The sequence below is a fragment of the Lemur catta genome, chromosome 4, assembly GCF_020740605.2.
Source record: "Lemur catta isolate mLemCat1 chromosome 4, mLemCat1.pri, whole genome shotgun sequence".
NCBI lineage: Eukaryota > Metazoa > Chordata > Mammalia > Primates > Lemuridae > Lemur > Lemur catta.
The window spans coordinates 18,787,690-18,813,774 of record NC_059131.1 but is presented as its reverse complement, the minus strand read 5'-3'; the positions used below and the strand labels follow the sequence as shown (position 1 = coordinate 18,813,774).

At 37.5% G+C, this 26,085-nt stretch overlaps 1 protein-coding gene across 1 annotated transcript in view; it reads right to left on the bottom strand.

Annotated features, from left to right (window-relative positions):
• Positions 1 to 204: 204 nt before the first annotated feature.
• The window catches only part of RAB10 (RAB10, member RAS oncogene family), an 82,334-nt gene continuing 56,453 nt past the window's right edge, over positions 205 to 26,085 (bottom strand). The window contains exons 3-6 of the mRNA XM_045549199.1: positions 22,704 to 22,842; positions 8,040 to 8,129; positions 7,302 to 7,403; positions 205 to 2,685 (exon numbers count right to left, since the gene is read on the bottom strand). Coding sequence (XP_045405155.1) covers positions 2,602 to 2,685; positions 7,302 to 7,403; positions 8,040 to 8,129; positions 22,704 to 22,842 — 415 coding nt within the window. The 3' untranslated portion in view covers positions 205 to 2,601. The remainder of the gene's footprint in view (positions 2,686 to 7,301; positions 7,404 to 8,039; positions 8,130 to 22,703; positions 22,843 to 26,085) is intronic.

Here is a 26,085-nt window from a genome sequence, read left to right as displayed (position 1 = left end):
GCCTAAAGATAGTTCTTGAAATTGCCTTCCCAGTTTGCCATTGTTGAGAAAGTTATTTTCCTTCTATTTTTGCTACTCTTTAATATTTAGTTTGCTATTTTGCATTGTTTTCAGAAGTAATCCTCCAACTCCATAAATAAATGAAAACCAAATCACACAGTTGGAAATCAGGTTTTGTTTTTATATGAACAGAAGTAGACCATCTAGAAATATTTCAGTTTATTTAAATTGTTAAGTAGAATATGAAACCGAATTTGTAGCTAGTACCAGAGAATGGACTTAACTGTTTGGTGTTTAATGAGAACAGCTTCTACACAGGATCCCCAGAGACTTACAGAAAAGGGGCAAAGCCCTAATATTAAGCAAATAAAACTCATGTTTCAAACAGATTATACAAAAATTGATTTATACTCCATTTCCCTTTTTTTTTTGATATTTAGAAAGTGCAGATTTAACAAAAGGTAGCCATGTCCTTTCTATGTACAATGCCGATTATAATTATGCAAACAAAACTGTCAGTCTGTTACCCAAAAATCCCAGTGTTTAGCTCTCAAACCTTAAGTCATTAAGTTCAGTAAGAATTAAAGAGGGTTAAAAATAAAAAAGCTAATGCCACATTCCAGATAAAGGGAAGCAACAAATACATTAAAGTTAATCTAACAACAGGTTTAATCTAAAACTTTTTGAAAAGCTTAACATCATCTCATTTTATTTTACTGGAAAATTAGGGATTATTTGGCAATGCTGCTTTTTACTAGTAAACAATGATAAAGTCAAGTGAGGGAAAAACCTAAGAACAACAACCAGTGAGGCATATAAAATTGTTTTTAGGGCACTATCTGAAACTCATGGATTTTCATAGCAGATACGTCCCTATGTTGTTTATGTGAGCCAAGAGGTCATTAAAATGCTATTCACAACACAGAGAGACTTTTCAATGGAAGCTGCTGTCCTAAACTCAGCCTCTGCTAGAAATGAATCATGCTATTCACAATTATTTCAACAAAGGTATCATCTTAGGATGCTAGCAGCATAGCAAACTTAACTTACCCTATCCTAATGATAAGCAATGAAGCAAAACTAGAAAAATAAAGTGAAAAAAGGACAGGGTTAGAGAAAGCGAGAGATCTTATCTTTACATGAAATGCCTTTTGTTGTCCTTTTTTCCCAAATCATGGTAATACAAGCTTTCCAAAAGGATGTGAAGACACGACTTAAAATTAGTAATATTCTAAAGTACTTCTAAATCTTAAGGTAAAGACAACTTAACACTGAAAAAGTGTTCTTCAGAGGCCAAATCTCAATACATTTGGCAAACATGTTAATAAAATTCACTCCTCCTTCCCCAATTTTGTTTTTTTTAAAAACAACCTTTACTGGGCTACCAAACTGCTAGAGGAGTTGCCAAAATGGAGACTACTCAAATTTAGGTTAAGAGATTTATTCTAGGAAAGTGAATAGGCTATACACCTAATTAGAAAGACAAACCACAACACCCTCCAAACACTAGTGCATGCAAGTTAACTCTTCCATTTCATAAACTCAATGGGTAGACAGGAAGGGAACAAAGAGAGGAGAAGAGAACATACAAGTAAAACAGCGAATGAAGGAATCTGGAACACAGGTTTTAGGGAGAGAGCAAATGAGGGGAAGACACCAATTAACTGACATTGGATAATAGGCAGTTAGAACTTATCTTTCAGTTTACTTAGCAAGTTAAATCAGTGCTTTATATTAAACTTGACAAACCTACTAGTCTGCCCCTTTCATTCTTAAATAACTCATACCTTGAGGTGGTGTGGGAGGGAGAAGCAAATAAAGCAGCATGCAGGAAGAGGAGGAGCGAGGAAAACGTGGCCAAGGAGAAGAAATGGTGGCAGGAATAGTTTTAAATACCAAGGCCACTTAAAATGAGACTCAGCAAACCAAAGCTATCATTTCTGCATTACCCTTTGTCCTCAGTTAACTACTTTGAAAATTACAGCCAAGCAAACCACAAACATTTGAATAGTGTATGTTTGGATGATATGTCTCCTGCACATGCTTCCACCAAAACAAAAAAGGAAAACCAAAGAAGTTCCTTTCCACATAAGGCACAGGACAAAATTAATCCATTTACATATTCAAGGCGAAAATGAGTGTTTTCCTGGCTTTTCTTTTGCTATCACATGTCTATAGATTATAGGGACTCAAGCACATTATCCATGACAGAAAATTCCACTGTTGTACAAAATAAAATTGTTAATTCTAACTTTTATTCTTATACAATTTGCAGAATAGATTTGAAATGATTGCTATAGATTTTAATGTTGATAAGAAGAACTGGACTATAATACAACTGAAATGCAGTGGTGAGCTGAGCAAGTACATTTAGAAATGAAGTCACAGACATGATTTTTCTATACATTTTTTTGTTTGAAGAAAATTATGATAAAGTCAGCAAGCAGTCACAGATGAAAGAACAAATAAAATAGGTGGACTGGATAGTTAAGATGAGGAACAAAAATATCTGTTTAGAGTTAAAAATGGACAGAGTGGTTTATTTTGCAGCAAGAAGAGAAAACGGGGTGGTGGATGGCAACTGATGGAACAGGAGAACGCTCAGCAACATTTGCTCTTCCAGCCTGTCACGCCTCCTCCACTGCTGATATCTACATTTTCACTGTTGGGCTCTTTTACAGGGGTCTGGAACAAACACACAAGGAAAGTAACCCATGAAAAAACATTGCCATGGAAAAATCAAGATTCAACAGAAATATTCTCATAAATGTCAATTTATGCAACAAAATTCAATTACAGTCACATGAGATGGTTTTCCCTACATGCAAAGTAAAGACTTAGAAGCTCTGTTTTTGATCTTTATTTTGTTTGCTTCCTCCTAGCTGTGAAATGTTGTAGACATTTCCTGGCATCCCTTTGTAAAGCTTCTGCGATCTTCTCTGTTCTCACTCTTTTGAATAGATTTTGTTACCTCCTACCTCTGACCTCTGAGTCAGTTTAGCACAAGGCATTATCAAGCAGGTTATACAAAACCAAAGTTGCATATGTCTAACTTTAGAGAAGTGAAGAGGTTTTAAAATTGTACCATAGTTTTTTGTTTTGTTTTGGTTTTTCAGGGTCTTGCTCTGTCACCTGGGCTAGAGTACAATGGTGTCATCATAGCTCACTGTATGCAACCTGAAACTTCTGGGCTCAAGAGATCCTTCTGCCTCAGCCTCCAGAGCAGATGGGACTACAGGCATGCGCCACCATGCCTGGCTAATTTTTCAATTTTTTGTAGAGACGGTGTCTCACTCTTGCTCAGGCTGGTCTGGAACTCCTGGCCTTAAGCAATCCTACTGCCTTGGCCTCCCAAAGTGCTCAGATTATAGGTGTGAGCCATTGCACCTGGCCCAATTGTACCATGATTTTAAAAAGGCAATCTCAACTATGATTAAGCAAAAAAGAGTGCAGTAAAATGCAAAGTTACATACTTTATGTTGAAAATGGATACAGAAAAAAAAACCAAAGAATATACAACAAAATGTTAAATTACAGTAGCGACCATTAAGTGACAGGTTTGTGGGTGATTTCATTTTCCTCTTTGTATAATATAATCCTGTATTTTCCCAACATTGAATGTTACTATTAAAATCAGAAGAATACACTATTTTAAACAGCATGCCCCCTACTTTATATATGAAAAAAGTTTTTAAAGTGGCAAGTTATATACAGAAAAGTACACAATCTTAAGTGTACAGCTTGATGTATTTTTTAGTATATACTGTGAAACCACCAGATCAAGATACAGAACACAATACCCTCAAGAAGGCTCCCTCATGCCCCTTTCCAGTCAGGACTACTCTCTTAAAGTTAACCAATATTCTCCTTTCTATCATCAGAGTTTTTTTTTCTATTCTTAAACTTCATATACATGGCACCACAGTAATGTATTCTTTTGCATCTGACTTCCTTATCCAGTATCAGTCTGTGAGATTTATCCACACTGTTGTATGTAACAGGAGTTCATCATGAATGGAATTTTAAAAGCGAAGTACCTGAGAACTTACTCTCTCATGGAAACAATAAGGTCTTGGGTAGTCCAAGGTGAAAAAATTAAAATATTTAAAAAATTCAAGTAGCCTACTTACCTCATACTAAGGTGAAATTTCTACCTGCCCTTAGAACTTACCTGCCTACTCTACCTGCCTGATGGGATTCTTCTCCTCCCTATATGTGAAAGCAGCAAGTTATGCATTAAAAAGACCTTTGCAGGGTTTTCCTGTAAAAGTGACTTTGCTCCTAATACAAATCTTTGAGAAAAAAGAAGAGAAAAGAGGAAGCCTAGCACCTAGCAAGCAAATAATATAGTTGCACAGGAAATATTCTTTCTCTAGGAACTTCCGGTATGGATCAGTTTTAAGACATATGGGTGCTAGTAACATTTATTTACTTAGCATCCCACTCACACAGCCCATCTTTTTAGAATTTAACTTGGATTCTTCAAATAGATTCTTTTAAAAAAAAAAAAAAGGCAGGGGGGAATCTCTTGCAGGGCAAAATATGTTAGAGCCAAAGTATTAATTAAGTTTATTAAATACAACTTTAAGCTGGCTCCTATCTAAAAATAAGAAAAGGTCAAAAACCAAATAGAAAAACTTTGCAAAGGAATAAACAAAAGTTTATAGAAAAGGAAATGCAAAGTGATTCTTAAGCAATGATTTTTTCATTCATTCACTCATTCATAGACAGGGTCTCCCTATGTTGCCAAAGGTGGTCTTGAACTCCTAGGTTCAAGTGATTCTCCTGTATCAGCCTCCCAAACAGGTGGGACTATAGGCACACACCTCTGCACCCAGCTCTAAATATATTTTTTAAAATGCTCAGTCTTAATCTTAACAGTTGCAAATTAAACTACATTTTTTAACCTGTCAGATTGGGAAAGATCTGAGTCTTGTAAACCCACTGTGCTGGCCGGGGAATGAATAAACAGACATTCCCATATGCTGCTAGTGGAGGTATAAATTGGTACAACCACATGACAGAATTTGGTGGCATGTATCTAAATTGGAAATATACACATATGTTCCTTGACCACTTCTGGAAATTTGTCCTTCAAATATGTTTACACATGCAAAATTATTTAAATATAAGATTATGGGCCAGGCACAGTGGCTCACACCTGTAATCCCAATGCTTTGGGAGGCCAAAGCTGGGAGGATCTCTTGAGGCCAGGAGTTCAAGACCAGTTTGGCAACAGAGCAAGACCCAGTCTCTACGAAAAAAATAAAAATAAAAAAATTAGCCGGGAGTGGAAGCGCGCCTGTAGTCCTAGCTTCTCAGGGGGCTGTGGCAGGAGGATCCTTTGAGCCCAGGGTTTGAGGTTACAATGAGCTATGATCACAACACCGTACTCCAGCCTGGTGACAGAACAAGATCCTGTTTCTTAAAAAAAAAAAAAAAAAAGCACTACAAACAGTTTATGAGCACATGAGGTTGAAAATAATTTAAATGTTCCTCACAGGAGACCTGTCCAATTATGATATAACCCTTCAAAGGAGTAGCACGCAATTTACTTAAAAAGTAGAATATTTCACTTATAGTAAGTGAAAAAAGATGACAAAATCTATTTAAAAGGGGAGTGGGAGGGAATAAGAATATATATTAATATTTACTCATAGCAATAACTAGGAAATGAATTACACTGGTTACCTGGGGGAGGGACGAGGAACTGGCAACAGAGGGCATTAAGGGAACAGGGTGGGAGACTTCTCTGTACTTTTTTCTCTTTTTATTTTAAATGTTTGAACCATCAGAATAAATTACCTATCCAAATATTAAGTTAAAAATGTTTTAAATTGCTTTATTCTAAAGTTAATTCTAATGTGCAGCAAGTTTATGTTTGATGTTTTAACATTACTTCACCACATCGAAGAGAGTATATGTGTGTGAAAAAAAATGCTACCTCATATTTGGGCCTGTTTACATGGGGAAGACTCTAGACTGAGATCTTTATTTATTGGTGTATCCATACTTTTTTTTTTTTTTTTTTGAGACGGAGTCCCGCTCTCTCACCTGAGCTAGAGTGCCGTGGTGTCAGCCTAGCTCACAACAACCTCAAACTCCTGAGCTCAAGCAATCCTCCCACCTCGGCCTCCCAGAGTGCTAGAATTACAAGCATGAGCCACCGCGCCCAGCCTGGTGTATTCATATTTTAAACCTTTAATATGACAGTAAGGAAGCTCTACTTCACTGGAGCACAAATTATATAATGACTTATACAGTACTATTAAAAAAAAATGCCAAAACCGTTGAGAAGATCAAAGGACACAGCATAGACAGAAAGTAAGCAGAAAGCATGGGGAAGACCAAAAAGCCCAGAAAGAGAAGGAACACAGAGACAAGGGTGTTTCAGTAAGTTCTGTGAAGACTCCTGTTAGTCATATCCTGGGTCTTTACCTGGACTGTAAGTACTGGAATAATGTTTCATCACCAGCACATACAGAATCTACACATGCCTTTTATTATTTGCCTTAGAAGTGACTATATGGCAGAACAGTGATTCTGTAGCAGTAACTACATATAATAGATGTACTTTTTCTCCCCTCCTACAACCTGGGCCTTGCCCTGTGTCCCAAGCTGGAGTGCAGTGGCATGATCATACCTCACTGCAGCCACAAACTCCTGGGCTCAAGTGATCCTCCCGCCTCAGCCTCCCAAGTAGCTGGGACTACAGGCATGAACCACCATGTTCAGCTAATTTTTAATTTTTTGTAGAGGTGAGGTCTCACTTTGTTGTCCATGCTGGTCTTAAACTCCTGGCCTCAAGCAATCCTCCCACCTTTGGCCTCCCAAAGTGCTAGGATTACAGGTGTGCGTCACCCTGCCTAGCCTAGATGCACTTCTTAAATTTTTTAAAATTATCTATGAGAATGCAATTGACCTAATAAAAGAAATGAGTCCAATTAGAAATAAAGGGGAGATTTTTAAAAAAAGGAAAGAAAGAGTCCAAGATAACAAAAAGCTGGAGCAAGATAAAAAGTTGAAATAAAGAGTACAGAATGGGGGACTAGACAGTCTGACTGTGGGAGCTCAGGATACTGTTACCACTGACTAGATCCTTCAGATTTCCAGATGGCGTTGCTCTGCTTCCCTCAGCCCTTTCTTCACTTTGGAGGACTAGACATTGGTAATGGGTAACCTTCTAGGAACAACAGTTCCCAAACTCCAATTTTGTATGTAAAGTCAGTAGTTCAGAAGAGATGAAATATTCAACTGAGATAACTCAGGTATCTCAGTAGGAAGTAAAAATAGGAACTTACCTTTCGAAGGATATCTTCAGCTAATGTGAGGAACGCCTTTTCGATGTTTATATTTGCTTTTGCACTAGTCTCAAAAAACCTAATACCATGCTCCCTTGCAATCTAAAACAGAAGCAAAATATCATCATAAAATGATCAAGTATGGGGCCAACTGAATGACTTTAACATCTTAGAGCAAATATTAATCATATTTTGGAGGCAGTGATTCCAACTAGAATATATAAAACAAATTATTTAAATAAGTCAAGCTCTTTTAAAAAAACAAACAAAAGAAAAGTAACCAAAATAATCCTCTCTTTACCCCAAGAGTTTATTTCAGATATTCTAAATCAGATATTTTACTCTGGGGGCAAACTTAAGAGAAGCTCAATGTGGTCTAATTTCTGCTCATCACAGGCTTCTGAATCACAGCAATTGATACACACACAGGAATCATACTAATTGATACCTTTCTTTAAAGTTCTAAGTTAAAAAACTGATAATCACTGATTTATATTTCACCTCTTTGTAGGTTTAAATAAAGCTAAAAATAAGGTCACAGATTTGACTCTCATATACATGCTGAATATGTACTAAAAAAAATTCACTCAAGTGATAAACTATTGTTTCCAACAAGCATTTAAAAAATTATATGACTAGCTCACAGTGTACTCCATAACCACTACTGTAAAAATAATCAGAAGCAACATTATCTTTACAAAGAAAGGGCAGCATACATTTCCATTCAGAAATTTTTACCTGTTCTCCTTTTCCTTTGGGTACAACTCTTTTATCATCCATATCACACTTGTTTCCTAGTAACATTCTTTCCACATCTTCATTGGCATGCTAAAATGGAAGAAAATTTTACTTTTATACACTACCATGAATTATGGCTTAATATTCTTTTTTTTCAGACAGGGTTTTGCTCTGTTGCCCAGACTGGAATGCAGGAGCACAATCACAGCTCACTGCAGCTTCAAACTCCTGGGCTCTAGTGATCCTCCCACCTCAGCCTCCTGAGTGGCTGGAACTACAGGCATGTGCCACCACACCTGGCTAATTGTTCTTTTTACTTTTTGTTTTTTTCTTTTTAGGGATAGGGTCTTGCTATGTTGTCCAGGCTGGTCTCAAACTCCTGGGCTCAAGCAATCTCCTACCCCAGCTTCCCAAAGTACTGAGATTATGGACGTGAGCCACCAGGCCTGGCCTTACTATTCTTTAAAAATGAATTATTCTCAATTTGGAGTGACATTTTGATAGCATGAAAGTTTTAAAGTAGTCACCCTAAAACCAGCTAGTGCTGGTTTTATAAATTTTTCAATTACCTAGAAAAGAGACACAATTCCTAAGATATATCCATGTCAAATATTATTTCCCCATGGAGGCAGCTGTCTACTTTCTGTATGTGTTCTTACCAAAAGGGAAGATACAGGCAAAAGATGTAAGGGAATCCCTTATGCATAATCTAAATCCAAGTTGGATTGTGATTTCAGATCTATAATGTGTACTACCCTTCAGAAGACTTCATTTAAAAATTTAGAGCCCTTAAAATCTTAAATAGCTACACTGCTATAGCACAAGGAGATCTATGCATTAGAATCAGTTAAAAACAAATGGTCCTATTAAAATCCCAATGACAATCTTTGCAAAAATCTAAAGATCCATCCTCAAATTCACATGGAATCTAAAGGTATCCTGAATAGCCAAAAAATCTTGGGAAAAAAAGTACAAAGTTGGGGGATTCACACTAATTTCAGAACTTCCTGCAAAACAAAATACTGTGGTACTGGCATAAAGATCGACACATAAACTTATGGAATAGAACAGAGAACCGAGAAACAAACCCTCCCATATATAGGCAAATGATTTTGGACAAGGGTGCCAAAATCAGTCAATGAGGAAAGGCACCAGGAAAACCAGATACACACATGAAAAGAATGAAGTTGGAACGTTATTTTACACCATATACAAAAATTAACTCAAAATGGACCAAAGACCTAAACCTAAGAAGACCTAAAACTATAAAATTTTAGAAGAAAATGGGAAAAGCTTCAGGACACTGGATTTAGCAAGAATTTCTTGGATATGGTATCAAAAGCATAGACAATAAAGTGAAAAGTAGATAAATTACACTTCATCAAAATTAAAAACTAATGTGCAACAAAGGATGCTATCAAGAGAATGAAAAAAGAGCAAAAAGAGAAAATACTTTCAAATCATATATATAAGGGATTAGGATCCAGAATATATAACTTTTGACTCCCCAAACCTTAACTAATAGCCTGCCATTGACTGGAAGTCTTACTAATAACATAAACAGTCTAGTAACAGATATTTTGTACATTGTATTATATACTATATATATATATATGTGCATATATATATACACTATATACTATAAGCATATACTATATGCTTATAATAAAGTAAGCTAGAGAAAATGTTATTTAAAAAATCGTATGAGAAAATATGTTTACTATTCATTAAGTGAACACGGATCATGTTATAGGTCCTCATCCTCATTGCCTTCACGTTGAGAGGAGGGGTTGGTCTTGCTGTCTCAGGGGTGGTAGAGGTAGAGGAGGTGAAAGGAGAGGCAGAAGAGACAGGGATGCTTGATGTAAATTTATATAAATACATCATAATTTCTGTCTTTCTTGCCTTTTCATTCTTTCTTTCTTCTTCTTTTTTTTTTTTAAAGAGACAGGGTCTCACTCTGTTGCACAGGCTTTAGTGCCACAGTGCAATCATGGCCCACTGTAACCTTGAATTTCAGGACTCAAACGATCCTCCCACCTCAGTCTCCCTGCGTACCCCCACACCCAGCTAAATTTTTTAATTTTTTGTAGAGACAGGGTCTCACTATGTTGCCCAGTCTGGTCTGGAACTCCTGGGCTGAAGCAATTCTCCTGCCTTGGCCTCCCAAAGTGCTGGGATTGCAGGTGTGAACTACTGCACCCAGCCACTGCTTTTTTTCCCTAAGCATGTTTCTATACAGTACCAATCCTTCTGTCACCATTTGCTTTAGTCTCAGTGCCCATATCACAGAATGGTCCATGTTGGAAAAGAAGTCAAGAGCAGTCTTGAATAATCAGAACACTTCTGCTAGACTGTTTAATGTCAACATGTTTCCTGGTACTACTGCTTCTTCAATGTCTGGTATTGGTTTGCAAGCACTCATCGCCATCAGATCATCTTCTGTTAATTCCTCTGGTGTGCTGTCTATTAGCCCTTGCCATAGCCAAAATCTCTTTCATAATTTCCTTGACTGGCTCTGCTTTAAATCCTCTGAAGTCATGTACAACATCTGGACACAGTTTTCTCTAGCAGGATCTTAATGTTTTGGGATTGATGGCTTTCATGGCTTTTTCTATAACAATGATGGCATCTTCAGTGGTGTAATCCTTCTAGGCTTTCATGATGTTCACTCTGTTGGGGTTCTCTTCCATAGCATTGACAATCCTCTCCATAGAGTACTGTGTTTTAATGAGCCTTAAAGGTCCTCATGACTCCCTGGATCTAGATGCTGAATTAGGGATATTGTGTTTGGGGGCAAGTAGACAACTTTGATGCCTTCAGTGCTGAACTCATGGGGTTCTGGGTGGCCAGGGGCATTGTCCAACATCAAATGAACTTTAAAAGGCAGTGGGGCCCGGGCACGGTGGCTCACACCTGTAATCCTAGCACCCTGGGAGGCCGAGGCGGGTGGATCATTTGACCTCAGGAGTTCGAGACCAGCCTGAGCAAGAGCGAGACCCCGTCTCTACTAAAAAATAGAAAGAAATCAGCTGGACAACTAAAAATATATATTAAAAAATTAGCCAGGCATGGTGGTGCATGCCTGTTGTTCCAGTTACTTGGGAGGCTGAGGCAGAAGGATCGCGTGAGCCCAAGAGTTTGAGGTTGCTGTGAGCTAGGCCAACGCCACGGCACTCTAGCCTGGGCAACAGAGTGAGACTATGTCTCAAAAAAAAAAAAAAAAAAAAAGGCAGTTGGTTACTAGCAAGGTACTTCTTGACTTCAGGGACAATGCATTGGTGGAACCAATACAGAAATGGGTTCTTGCTGTCTAGGTCTCCTTGCTTAACAACAAAAGACTGGCAGCTGGCATTTATCTCTTCCCTTCAAGAGGGCAATCCTGACCATAAATCCAACTGCATTTGCACAAAACAGCAGAGTTAACCTATCCCTCCCTGTCTTAAACCCTGGTGCTTGCCTCTTTTCCTTACTAATTAAAGTCCTTGTGGCACTTTTTTCCCCCAAAATAGGGCACTATCGTCTACATTAAAAACCTGCTCAGACAAGGCCAAGCACAGTGGCTCAAGCCTATACTCCCAGCACTTTGGGAGGTCAAGGAGGGAGGATTGCTTGAGGTTAGGAGTCCAAGACCACCCTGAGCAAAAGCGAGACCCTGTCTCTACAAAAAATAGAAAAATTAGCCAGGCATGGTAGCACACACTTGTAGCCCCAGCTACTCAGACAGCTTGGGCAAGAGGACTGTTTGAGCCCAGGAGTTTGAGGTTTCAGTGAGTTATGATGATGCCACTGCACTCTAGCCAGAGTGACAGAGCCATATCCTGTCTCCCCAGTTCCAAAAAAAAATCTGTTCAGACAGCTATCTTTTTTCCTCAATGATTTTCTTAATGGCACCTGAGAACTCACCTGCTGCCTCTTGGTTTGGCAGATGCTATTTCTCCTGATATCTTGACATTTTTAAGGCCAAACCTCTAAAATTATTAAACCACCCTTTAAAAATTTAAAAATTTTTTTACTTCTTTGCCTTTCTCCACATTTCTAACAAACCATCCTTTGCTGGCATTAAATCCTCCAGCTTTATATCATTCACTTTCCCTTTGCTTTAGTTGTCATATAATGACTTTGCTTTTTCTCAAATGTTAGAGTCTATAGGTATGCCTTTCTTTTAGCAAACCTGTATCTATATATAATGAAAGCTGCATTTTCAACAAGAGATACAACAGTATTTTCTATTCTAGAAAAAGTACAAGGTTTTCACACCTGCTGGTGTACCTGCGGCGATGGCTTCCCAAATTTTCTTTCCTTTTTTTGAAATGGTCCTTGTGTTGGACTCATTTACCTTGAAATAATGGGCAACTGCAGCTGCAGACCTCAATCTATGGCACATCTCAACTTTTTCTTGTCATGTCATTACTTTTCTCTGCTTATGGGAGCACTTCCAGCATCACTAATGGCACTTTATATGGGTCCCACCGTTATACAAGGATTATGGTATTGCACTGAACATGATGAAAATTCGTTTTTTTATTGCAATAAGCAATTTACTGGAGAGATGAACTGCTCATGTATCACAAGGCATCTTAAGTGGATACTTACAACACTTGGGCTCACTGCAATAGCAACAGGAGGTAGGTACAAAATTACTACAGTAGTACATTGTTTTTGTTGATTTTTGAGACAGTCTGGCTCTGTTGCCCTTGGTAGAGTGCAGTGAAGTCACTATAACTCACAGTAACCTCAAACTCCTGGGCTCAAGAAACCCTCCTGCCTCAGCCTCCCAAGTAGCTGGGACTACAGGTGCCTGCCATGATCCCCGGCTAACTGTTCTATTTTTAGTATAGAGAGGGTCTCGCTCTTGCTCAGGCTGGTCTTGAACTCCTGAACTCAAGCGATCCTCCTGCGTCAGCCTCCCAGAGTGCTAGGATTACAGGCATGAGCCACCAAGTCCGGCCAGTATGTACCAATTTTATGCAGTTATGATTTAATACTTCATCTTTGCCTTTCTCTTAGATTGCAAATGGCACCATGTATATACAGGCTAAAAGTGTATGAGTTTGGAAAAAATTTACATTTTTTTACAATAGATTTGTATATATTTTATGGTAGTAAAAGATCAAACAGATTAGTATCTACATATACTTTATGCATTCATAATATACCTAACATTTTGTTATTTTTGGCCATACTTCTAGGCTTTGTGGTTTGTCTGTTTTTCAAATTGTTGCAAATCTCCCAAAAATTTTTCAATGGATTTATTTTTTAAAATTCACATATAGGCCAGGCTCAGTGGTTCATGCCTGTAATCCCAGCACTTTGGGAGGCCAAGGTGACCTCAAATCACTTGAAACCACGAGTTCCAGACCAGCCCGGGCAACACAGCACAGACTTTGCCTCTACAAAAAATTTAAAAAATTAGTCGGGCTTGGTGGTACTTACCTGCAGCCCCAGCTACTCAGTAGGCTGAGGTGGGAGGACTGCTTGAGCCCAGAAGGTCAAGGCTGCAGAGAGCTATGATCATGCCATTGCACTCCAGCCTGGGTGACCCATGCAATTCAAACCCATATTGTTCAAGGGTCAACAGTAGTTTGAGAGGGGGCAAAAAGAAAAGGTGGGGTACCTCTTTATGTAGGGGGAAATAACCTTAATAGAATCACAAGCTTAAAAAAAGAAAAGAAATTACACAATGTTTTACAAAAAAGCTCTCTGTTTGGGGATTCCATGGTCTCACCTGAATTTAGTGCCTCTTAATTTATGTTACCACTAAAACACGGGCAACTTGGTAAATATCCAATAATAAGCAACAATATACTAGGTGCTCCTAAAACTCTGCAATGTGCTAAGTATCAGTAAGAGGCAGTCTTATCTTGGAATCTATGGATGGACTTCAGGGACTTCAAGAATTCCAAGTAATCACATATAAAACTTTGCGAGTTGTGTAAGTATATTGTTCTCATAAGATTCTAAATTCTCATAGGGAATGAATAAATAAGTTAATAAATTCTCAAAGTATGGTCCATGACCCCCATAAAGTACATGAGCATTGAAAATGCTCCCAGCCACTAAAATGTCAAATTATCAGTCACCTGTAATAACCTGCCAAAACCCTAATTAATCACTACCAGACACGCAAGTTGCCAGAGACAGCTACATGAACCTCCACAATTTATCTAAGTCTGTGGCTTTATAGGCCACTATTCTACTAAGGATACCTGTAAGTTAAGGTGCAAGTGGGTCACCGGAAGGAAGCCAATAAATAAGTGATCTATAAAGTACAAAAAAGGTAAAATTACCTTAGCTGTACATTTAAAGTATTAAGGTATTTAGAACCTTGTTTGAAAGAATTCATAAAGCCTTAGCAATTTGACCACCTACTTATAAGCCTCTATACCCCTATAACCACACACATCAGTATTCTGGGGCTTGTGAGGAAATAGGTAAAATTCCGTATACATGTATGACATTTTAGAGCATGAACGCAATTCTAGCTCAAAAAGATCTGAAAGTAAGCCTGAAGAAAAAAGACCTCAGAGCCCTGAATAACACCTTAGAGCTTAAATGTCAGTCCTAGAGCAGCAACATTATAAGACAGTGGTGATCACATCTTGGTATCAGTGCCTTTAGGTCCTGGCACAAATAAAATTGACTAGATTATACCCAGACTCCCTGTACAAGCTCCTCCTTCCACTCCCCTTACTCAGCCTTGGTTTCCTGGTGGGTATAAGAACCTCTTACCAAAAGGGGCCAGGGAAAACCATGATAATGGCAGGTCAGGCTGTCATTAAAACTATAGTATTGGTTGGGTTGGGTGGCTCACACTAGTGATCCCAGTACTTTGGGAGGCTGAGATCAGAGGATCATTTGAACTTAGGAGTTCAAAACCAGCTCAGACAACACAGCAAAACCTCATCTCTACAAAAAAATTTTTTGAATTAGCCAGGTGTGGTGGCATCCACCTGTAGCTACTTAGGAGGCTGAGGTGAGAGGATCACTTGAGCCCAGAAGTTCGAGGTTGCAATGAGCTGTGATCTCACTACTGTATTCTAGCCTTGGAAACAAAGACAGAGCCTGTCTCTTAAAACAAAAACAAAAACAAACAAACAAAAAACACCAACCCTTTTAGTATTGATCAAGAAGAATTCTTTCTATTTTGAATATTCCTTTCTCTTTAGAAATGGTATGTATACACCTTTTCATCTTTGACAGGAAATCTGGAATTGCATTTGGACTGACCCAAGGGAGATTATCATATATTTATTGTTAATTTTCCTTAAGAAGTTAAAAGCCTCTCTTGTATTAATGATGTAGAAGGAGCCAGTACCTCTCATAATGATTAACAACCTACAAACAAGGCACTGAGCTTTATAAAATGTTATGACATGGTAAAGTCTCATTACATTCCTAGCCAGATGTCATGATGATCAGAAATGCTTTTCAAAATGATGTATTTTAGAAACACAGAACTGCCTTATGCCTAAACCTGGCTCGTTAACTATGTATGCCCCATCTGTCTTAAAAATTCTAGGTCTCAGATATAGAAATTATGAACTATTATATATCCAGCAAGAACACATTTCTGGGTTCGTTAAGTAATAACACATTCCTATCAGGCTAGGAAACTTTCTCAGTGAATATTTTATGGGCTTAGATTTTCTTTGTTCCCACTTACAGTCCCTTTTACATAGTGCTAAAGCAGCAAGGCTAAGACCAGAAAAACAGCTGCAATAAGCTTCTCTGAGTAACAAACACAAAAGCTAAAATAAAAGGTCAAAATAGTATTATACAGCTAAGATCATCCTTACATGGCAATACTAACAATAAAAATCAAGCATGGTGAGGTTAAAGGAGGCTTCGCTCCTAAACCAGGAGACCACTAAAACAGTATGAAAAATGTACAGAACTTCTGTTTTCTTATGCCAACATGCATATTAATCTTTTTCATTCAGACACACAGAGCTTGTGTTTACTACCACATCAGGCAAAAACACATAAAGATTGGGAGATGCACCACACAAACATATCCATAAAGAGACGTATTATGCAGGCGGACACATCTCTATCCATATAAAGTAATAAACCTAGACTGTAACTAGCTTTAGAAATGGCTAATTTCCCAAGGTACTAATACAGAGAGATAAGTTTAGATCAGAGGTTCTCAACTTCAGCTACTAATATTTTGAACCAACATTCTCTTTGTCCTCCAGTTCTAACAACCAAAAATGTCTCCACACATTGCCAATTCTTCCTGGGGGGTAAAAAAAAAATCATCCTTGATTGAAACCCACTGGTTTAGATAAAGATCACTGTCCATCATCATTTTAAATAGAGACTCTAAATAAAGTAAACAGAGGTTTTTAAGTTTAATAATGAACCATGAAACCATTTGGAAGCCAATGCATGTTTCATAAGCATGAGTCTCCAAGTTCTTTTAATACACAAAGAGTAACAAGAGAACCTGTTAAATTTTTTTTAAAGCACTACATTGTAAAAATTGGAGCTAAATGAATCTTTTTTATTTTATATATATATATATATTTTTTTTTTTTTTTAGGGACTGCCAAAGTGCTAGGATTACAGGCATGAGCCACCGTGCCTGGCCAAGAACATCTTCTTGTACAATATATTAGAGAAAGAACCTGAGACTGGGTTTCCTAAAGCTAAAGTCTTTGGTCCGAAGCACCTTTGCATAAATATTCCCACAGCCAAAGCACTTATGTTCCCCGAATAACTAAAGTATGAGATTTGATTTGTCTTATCTTTTTTTTATTCTTTTTCCTTCTTATTGAGCAAATTCTCAGGTTAATGTGGCTAATGATTCATCTTAAATTTGAATCTGTCATACTCTTTCTATCCTTATCTGGATAACTTCTACTCATCTCTTCAGGTCTCAGTTTAAATGTCATTCCCCTCACCTCCCAGACAAGTACTTATTTCATTTACACACTAACAAAAGTATTTGGTACTTCCTAAAACACTCATCCCAACAGTGTTCCTTGATACAAAGTTTCGTGGTAAAAGATGTCAACAACTTTCAAAATGCTATGTAGTATATAACTCCCCTCTTGGATATTCACAATACACCAAAGCATACAAAAGGATCAGAAATCACATAATAAAAAGACCTGTTTAACTTATATGTCCACAGAACCCTTCATGCCAACACCACTAAAATGTAGAATATAATTCAGAAAACACAGAATGAAAAGTATGTAAGCAAGGTCATGTTATTATTAATAAAAAGCCTCAGGACTGGGATTCTATCAGTGACTTCTTATCTCTATTATTCCAAGGCACTGAAAACTTGTATTTGCCTCCTTTTGCTAAAGAGATACAAAGACAGGTGCTGTGGCACACACCTGTAGTCCCAGCTACTTGGGAGGCTGAGGAAGGAGGATTGCTGGAGCCCAGGAGTTTGAGGTTGCTGTGAGCTAGGCTGACGCCACGGCACTCTAGCCTGGGCAACAAAGTGAGACTCTGTCTCAAAAAAAAAAAAAAGAAAGAAAGAAAGAAAGAAAAGAAAAAGAAAAAGAAAGAGGGGGGAGGGGAGGGGAAAAGGAAAGTAGTCGTCCCTTGAGATGGGTTCTAGGACACCCCTTGTACTTTATTCCAAAATCTGCGCATGCTCAAGTCCTACAGGCAGCCCTGTATAACTTGAGTATACATGTAAGTGGGTTTCCTATAAGTGGGTTTCAAATCTTGTGAATACTATATTTTCAATCCATGTTTGGTTGAAAATATCCCATGTATAAGTGGACCCGTGTAGTTCACACCTATGTTCAAGGATCAATTGTAATTGTAAAGCAAGGTATTAGAACTCCATTCAGAGCTTTTAAAAATAATACTTTTATTGAGACATAATTGACACATAAAATTCACCCTTCAAAAATATACAGTTCAGTGCTTTTTAGTATACTCACACAAGGCAGTTCAACTGTCACCACTATGGAATTTTAGAATATTTTCATCACCCCCCTAAAAACCTGTACCTGTAGCAGCCATTCCTCTTCACCCCATTGTCTCCAGCCTCTGGCAACCATGAATCTACTTTCTATCTCTATGGATTTGTCAACTTGTGGCATTTCATTTAAGAGGAATTATACAATAAATGGCGTTTTATGTCTGCTTCTTTTGCCATGTTTTCAAGGGTTGCCCACCTTGTACCATGTATCAGTATTTCATTCCTTTTTATGGCTGAATAATATTCCATTGTATGAATATACCACATTTTATTTATCTGTTCATCAGCTGATGGATATTTGGGTTGTTTCTATTTTTTGGCTATCATGAATAATGCTGCTATAAACATTTGTGTATGCTTTTTATATGAACATGTTTTCAACTTCTCTTGGGTACATATTGAGGAATAGAACTGTTGGGTCAGATGATAACTCCCTCTATGGCTAACATTTTGAGGAACTATCAACTGCCTTCCAAAGCAGCTGCATCATTTTATAATCCTACTAGCAACATATGAAGGTTACAATTCCACCACATCTTTACCAACACTAGCTATTGTCTGTGCTCTTCATTAAGGCCATCCTAGTGGGTATTACGTGGTTTGTCACTGATGTTTTGATTTGTAGTTTCCTAGTGACTAATGCTGATGAGCATCTTTTCATGGGCTTATCAGCTACTTGTATATCTTCTTTAAATTTTTATTCTTGAGTTATGAGAGTTCTTATGTTCTGCATAAACAAGTCCATTATCAAATACACGACCTGCAAATATTTTCTTCCATTCTGTGGGTTAGTTTTTTACTTTCTAAATGGTAGAAAACTTTCGAAGCACAAAAGTTTTAAATTTGATGTAGCCCAATTTAATTATTTTTTTCTTTTGCCACTTCTGCTTTTGGTAACATATCTAAGAAACCACCATCTAATTCGAGGTCAGAAAGATTTATTCCTGTGTGTTCTTCTAAGACTTTCATGGCTTTATATCTTACATTTAGGTCTATGATTCATTTTGATTTAACCTTTCTGAACAGTATGAGGTAGGAGTCCGACTTCATTCTTTTGCATGGGGATATCCAGTTGTTCCAGGGACCATTTGTTAGAAAGATTGTTCTTTCCCCCCTAAATTGTCCTGGCAATCTTGTCAGAAGTCAACTGACCACAGATGTAAAGTCAATACTATTCCACTGATCGTTAGGTCTATCCCTACGCCAGTACCACTACACACACACACACACACACACACACACACACACACACACACACACAATTTTTTTTTTCTTTAAAGAGGTAGTATCTCACTAAGCTACCCAGGCTGTACTACAGTGGTGGGATTAGAGTTCACTACAACCTCAAATGCCTGGGCTCAAGCAATACTCCTTCCTCAGCCTCCCAAGTAGCCGGGACTACAGACAAATGCTACCACGCCTGGCTTTAAAAAAAAAAATATATATATATATATGAGATGGGGTCTCACTATGTTGCCAGGCTGATCTCATGGTGTCACGCAATCCCTACAAAGTGAGCCACTGCATATGACTGGAATTGTATTCTTAATTTCACTTTTGGATTAATCACTGCCAGTGTACAGACATACTACTGATTTTTGTTTATTGATCTCATTTCCTGCAACCACACTGAATTCATTTATTAGTTCTAATAGTTTTATTGGTGTTATGTGTGTGGATTCCTTAGGATTTGCTATATATAATGTAACATTATTTATAAATAGTTGTACTTTATTATCTGGATGCCTCCTTTTCTTTTGCCTAACTGCCAAAACCTAGCAGAACCTCCGGCATAATGTTGAACAGAAGTGGACGGAGCAGACTTCCTTGTCATATCCTTGATCTTAGGGGACAAATATAATGTTAACTGTGGGATTTTTTGTATAAGTCCTTTATGGATTAAGGAAGTTCTTTTTTATTCCTAGTTTGACTCCCCCCGACCCCACCACCACACTGCACAGGGTCTTGCTCTGTTGTCCGGACTAGAGTGCAGTGATGTCATCATAGCTCACTGCAACCTCAAACTCCAGGGCTCAGGTGATCCTCCTGCCTCAGCCTCCCGAGTAGCTGGGACTATAGATGTGTGCCACCACGCCTGGTTAATTTTTCTTTTTTGTAGAGATGGGTTCTCACCACATTGCTCCACCTGGTGATGACTGTTTTAATCATAAGAGGGTGGTGAATTTTGTGACACTTTTTTGTGTCTACTGAGATGATCATATAGTTTTTGTCCTTTTTAAATACGGTGTATTACACTGACTGATTTTGTATGTTGAATCACCCTTGCATTCCTGGGATATATTCCTCCTGACCATGTTATGTAATCCTTTTAAAAATATTGCTGAACCGATCCAGCTTCTTTTTATTTAAAGTTTAATTTCTAAATCAAAGAGAAAATTTGGCAAAGCCAACCTCTTATATGGCAGAGAAACAGGATTTTCTGGGGTTTTTTGAGACAGAGTCTCACTATGTTGCCCAGGCTGGAGTGCAGTGGCTATTCACGTGCAAGATCACAGTGCATTCACTGCTGGCCTTGAACCCCTGGGCTCAAGTGATCCTCCCACCTCAGGCTCCTGAGTAGCTGGGACTACAGGGACTTTCTTTTTTAATAACTGGATTTTATGTATCTTAGTTTATGCTGGGAAACAAAAAGCCATCTAGTCTACCATGTCAAGTATATAATGTCTGTGGTACATTAAAAACACATATTTGGTCTTTGCCCCCAGTTCCTGGCACTGAGCTCCTAATTTCCCCAGTGATAGGAGTGTCTTTAGTTATTCATAATTAGCCCCTTTCTATCAAAACTGAGCTAATGAAGTGACTGATGGCAGGGCCCCTATCTAGTTCCACAATGGGGGCTGGTCCCTAAAGGAACCAACCATGTGATTTGAAGGTTAGAAATTTTAGCCCCACTCCCTAACCTCCCAGGAGGGGAAGGGGGCTAGAGATTAAGCTCAATCACCAGAGATCAATGATTTAATTAATCATGCTTGAGTAATGAAACTTCAATTAAAACTCTAAAACAGTGAGGCTAGGGAAGCTTGCACGTTGGTGAACACATCAAGGTGCTGGGGGGAAGGGGGGGGTGTGATCCATCCAGAGACGACATGGAAGCCCTGCAACCCCACCTCACCAATACCCATACCTTGCATACATATCTCTTCCATTTATCTGTTCCTGAGTTGTATCCTACAACTACAATCATAATTATAGCACTTTCTTGAGTTCTATGAGTCACTCTTGCAAATTATCAAACACGAGGTGGGGTTGTGGGAACCACAAATTTGTAGCCAACTTGGGTAGAAGTGTGGGTTTATGGGGAGCCAAGACTTGTGAATAGTGTCTGATGCTAACTCTGGGTGCTTAGTGTCAGAATAGGATTTAACCATATGACACCAATTGATGCTGTAGAACCGGAGAAATAGTTGTTGTTGGAAAGGCACTGCAAGTAAACTGCTCTTATTACACAGACTATTTGGTCAGAGTATAAAATAAAGGATAAGGAAATTAAAATGAAGCCTTTTTTATTTAGAGATCTGTATATGTTTTACTAGTTATTAAACAATCAGAGGCTTCTCCTTGAAGATTTAGGCTAGTGAACCATGTAAGAGAAAAAAAATCACTACATACAACGCCCCTTTGTTTGCTTAACCAACTGTGACTTAACTTTTTAAGAGTTTGTTTCAACAACAATTGAAGAGTACTGAGCAGACAGAAAGGGCACACCCCTCCCCATCTGCCCAGACCACATTCTAAGGAGACTTCTAAACTCAGTATAGCAGAGAAAAAACAACAACTGCCCCCTGTTATCATCCTACAATAATAAAAGCCCAAGCCACTTTTATTCAGGGCAGGCACTAGCACTTCTTTCTTTCTTTCCTGCCATCATGCCCTTCCCTCTCTTGGAAAGTAAAATAAACTTCTTGCTTCAAATCTATCCTAATCTTTAAGTTGAGAATTCTTTCTTAGTCTGTGGTATGAGTTCCCAACCTAACAATGAGCCCTTAGGATTACTACTATTAAAAGTATTATCTTGGGTCTTATGATATATTGGTTTAAGACTTGATCATCATGTACCAAGCCAAAACTAATTTTAAGAGTTAGTCTTAATGAAATTTAAAGCCTAAAAGGAAGCAAGCAATAAAGCATGAAAAATTCTAACAAGAAATCAACTATCCTATAGCACAGAAACAGACATGCTTTGATAACACAACTTTACTTTATAAAATTGACATCTTCACATGCAATGATATGGCACTATTTTCTTGGTTAGGTTTTTATTATATTAGTATTCTATACATTCCAAAATGTCTAGAAGCAATATAATTTTTCTATAACTTATAAAAAAATTATCATAGGAAAGTTCATTCATTTATTCAATAAAAATTCACTGAGAAGGAATTCATTTGGAGAAAGGCAATGTAAAACCACTGGTAGCATTTATTTGGGGCCATCTTACAAGACGACTATATAGAATTTTTGAGTAATTTAGTAATTGCCTTTGATGAAATTCTAAATAGATTGCTTGAAAGTTTTTTAAAATGGTAAGCAAAGAATAACATTAACCTTTAAAAAGTAGAAATATCTCAATAATAATGACTTCAATAATAACAGTACATTATATCCTGGAGATCAACTGAAATAGTAATTCTTCCTAACCAAGCACACAAATGTGTGTTCATGAAGGGCTTATGAATTCTAGGTCTTACCTCATCTATGTTTCTAAGCCATTTGCTGATGTTTTCAAAACTTTTACCATTGGTGATGTCATATACTAGCATGATACCCATTGCTCCTCTGTAATAGGAGGTTGTGATGGTGTGAAATCGTTCCTGGCCTGCTGTATCCCTGAAATAAACAGCCAATAATTTCTATTAAGCATTTTGATATCACTCCATTCCACATAAAGGACAAAACAATAGAATAAATAGACGGAGATTAAAACCCACTATCTACCACAAAGCCAAACAGAACCAACACTCATTTAACTCTTAAACAGTAAACAATTATGGTTTTTCATAAAAATATATATAAGAACTTTTTAGTTGAAGGAAATTAATGACCTACCCATACTGGATGAAAATCTGAAAAGGAAAACAGTAGAAAGTGACACATAAAACTCTTGAAGTTATTTAACAAACACCAGCAAGCACCATAAAAACTCTTCGACTTTCATTTTATTTAGTGACTTATAGTTCCACAATGTAATACAAAAGCACGTGGAATTTTAGAACATTAAAGTATTACACCATAGTACAGCCACATAAACATTTAGAACTATTTTTAAAAAGTTGTAAAGATAACCGCATTTATAAATAACAAGACAGAAATATGTAAATAATAGTATTTTTCATTATTATTTAATGTCTTCAAGCCAAAGGTTTAAGATATATTTTGCTCCTGTAATTATACCCTCTCATTCACATCACTAATTTCTTCTACTTTTATGGATCATTTTCATTAGCTTACAAACATGTTTTTAGTATCTCCTATCCTTTTTTAAAAAGCAAAAATAAACAAAAACTCCACTCTTAAAATGATAGAGAGGCCCTGGGTACCCTTCACCCAGTTTTTCCCCCAATGACAACACCGTTACAAGATTGTAGTATAATAGCAAAACCAGGAAACCAATGTTGGTACTATCTACAGACCTTATTCAGATTTCACATTTTTTTCCAACATGCACATATACATTCATCTATGTATGTGTGTATATATATGTAGTTCTCTGCAATATTATCACAGGGATAAATTTGTGTAACCACCACCACAAAGAAGATAAGAGAACTCCTGCATCACCTCCCTGGTCCACAGTTCCTAAACTCTGGCCGAAATCTGTTTTCTGCGTCCATAAGTTTTTCATTTCCAGAATGTTACATAAACAGAATCAAGCAGGATACTACTTTTTGAAATTGGCATTTATCACTTTTTTCAGCATGGTACCTTTGAGATCCTCTCCAAATTGTTATATGATGAGTCTGTCCCATTTTATTTCTGAGTCATATTCTATGGCAGTGGTCCCCAACTCTTTGGCACCAGGGACCGGTTTCATAGAAGACAATTTTTCCATGTGGGAGTGGGAGGAGGCGGAGCTCAAGCAGTGATGGGAGCAATAGGAAGATGAAGCTTCACTTGCTCTCCCCTAGCTCATGTCCTGCTGTGCCCCACCCCCATTCCGAAGTTTCATGGAAGACAATTTTTCACAGATGTGGGGGTGGGTGTCAGTGGAGCTCTGTGGCCCAGTCCCTAATAGGTCACAGACCTATACCAGTCCATGGCCCAGGGATTGCGGACCAAAGTTCCATGGTATAGATGTTCCACAATTGGTTTAATCATTCATCTGTGGAAGGACATTTGGGTTGTCTCCAGTTTTTGGCTATTACAGATAAAGTGCTATGAACATTCATGTACAGGTTTCTGAGTGGACGTAAGTTTTCATTTCTCTGGGATAAATGCCCAGCAATGTTATTTATGGGTCACATGTTAAGTGTATACTTAACTTTATAAGAAAATGCCAAACTTTTCCAGGGTGGCTGTGCCACTAGCAGTGTGTGAGAGATTCAGTGTCTCCACATCCTTACCAGCATTTGATGTTGTCATTATTTTTTTTATTTTAATTGTTCTAATAGGGCATATAGTGATATTTCATTATCATTTTAATTCATATTTCCCTCTAGCTAAGATATTGAACATTTTTTCATGTGATTATTTGCCATCCATACATCCTCTCTAATGAAGTATCTGTTTATGTCTTTTGCTCATTCACTAATTGGATCGTTTGCTTTTTCACTGTTGACTTTTCAGAGTTCTTTTCATATGTAAGTCCTTTGTCAGATAAGTATGGTTTGCAAATATTTTCTCCAAGTCTGTAACTAATGTTTTCATTCTCTTGACGAGGTATTTTGTGGAGTGAAAGCTTTTAATTTTGTTGAAGCCCAATTAATTTATTGATTTTTTCTTTTATGGATCATGTTTTTAGTGTCACGTCCCAGGAACTCTTTACTCAGTTTTACTTAGGTCCCAAAGATTTTCTCCTACATTTTCTAAAAAATGGTTTTATTATAGTTTTATTAAATTGATGATATATTTTGAGTTAACTTTGGTACAAAATGTGAATTTTAAGTAGGTTTTGCCTATGGATGTCCAAATGCTCCAGGATCATTGTCAAAAATATGTAGGTCATAGTTCAATGTATGGGTTCTTTATTCTGTTCCAATGCCCTGTGTCTGGGTCTCTACTACCATACTTGTGTTGCTTTACTGTAGCTAAATAAAAAGTCTTAAAATCAGGAAGACTGATTCTTCCCACTTATTTTATTTTGTCAAAATTGTTTTAGATATCCTAGCCTTTCCATATAAATTTTCAGATAAGCTTACAAAAAAAATCTTCCCAGCAAACTTCTTTAAAGAGTTGTCTCTAGTTACTGTTTCCCCACATTCATTCTTCAAACTGTTTCTAATTGGACTGCTATTATTAAACATTGTACCAAAACTCCCCTTCAAAAGGTCTCCAGTAACATTCTGGATATCAAATCCAATAGTTACTTCCCTTTTTACAGTCCTGCATTTCTTATCAATAGGGATATATGTTCTGAGAAATGCATCATTAGGCAATTTCAACCTTGTGCGAACACCATAGAATGTACTTACATCAAACCTAGATGGTAAGGCCTACTACATACTTAGACTATATGGTATAGCCTATCACTCCTCGGCCACAAACCTAGACAGCATGTAACAGGCAACTGTAACACAATGATAGTATCTGAGTATCTAACCATATCTAAACATAGAAAAGGTACACTAAAAATACAGTATTATAATCTTATGGGACCACCATCATATATTCAGCAGGTCATTGATCAAAACATCATTATAAGGTACATGACTGTATCTTAATCACTAAGCAGGACTCCACACACAGGTTGACTGTATACTCTTTTTGAAACACTTTATTCTCATGACTTCAGATACCACGTGTTTCTGTTATTCTAGGTCATCATCGGCTACTCATTCACAGTACCTTTTGTTAGCATTCTAAGATTCAGAGATGACAGACTACCATTCCCCACACAGTAGCCAGAGTAATCTT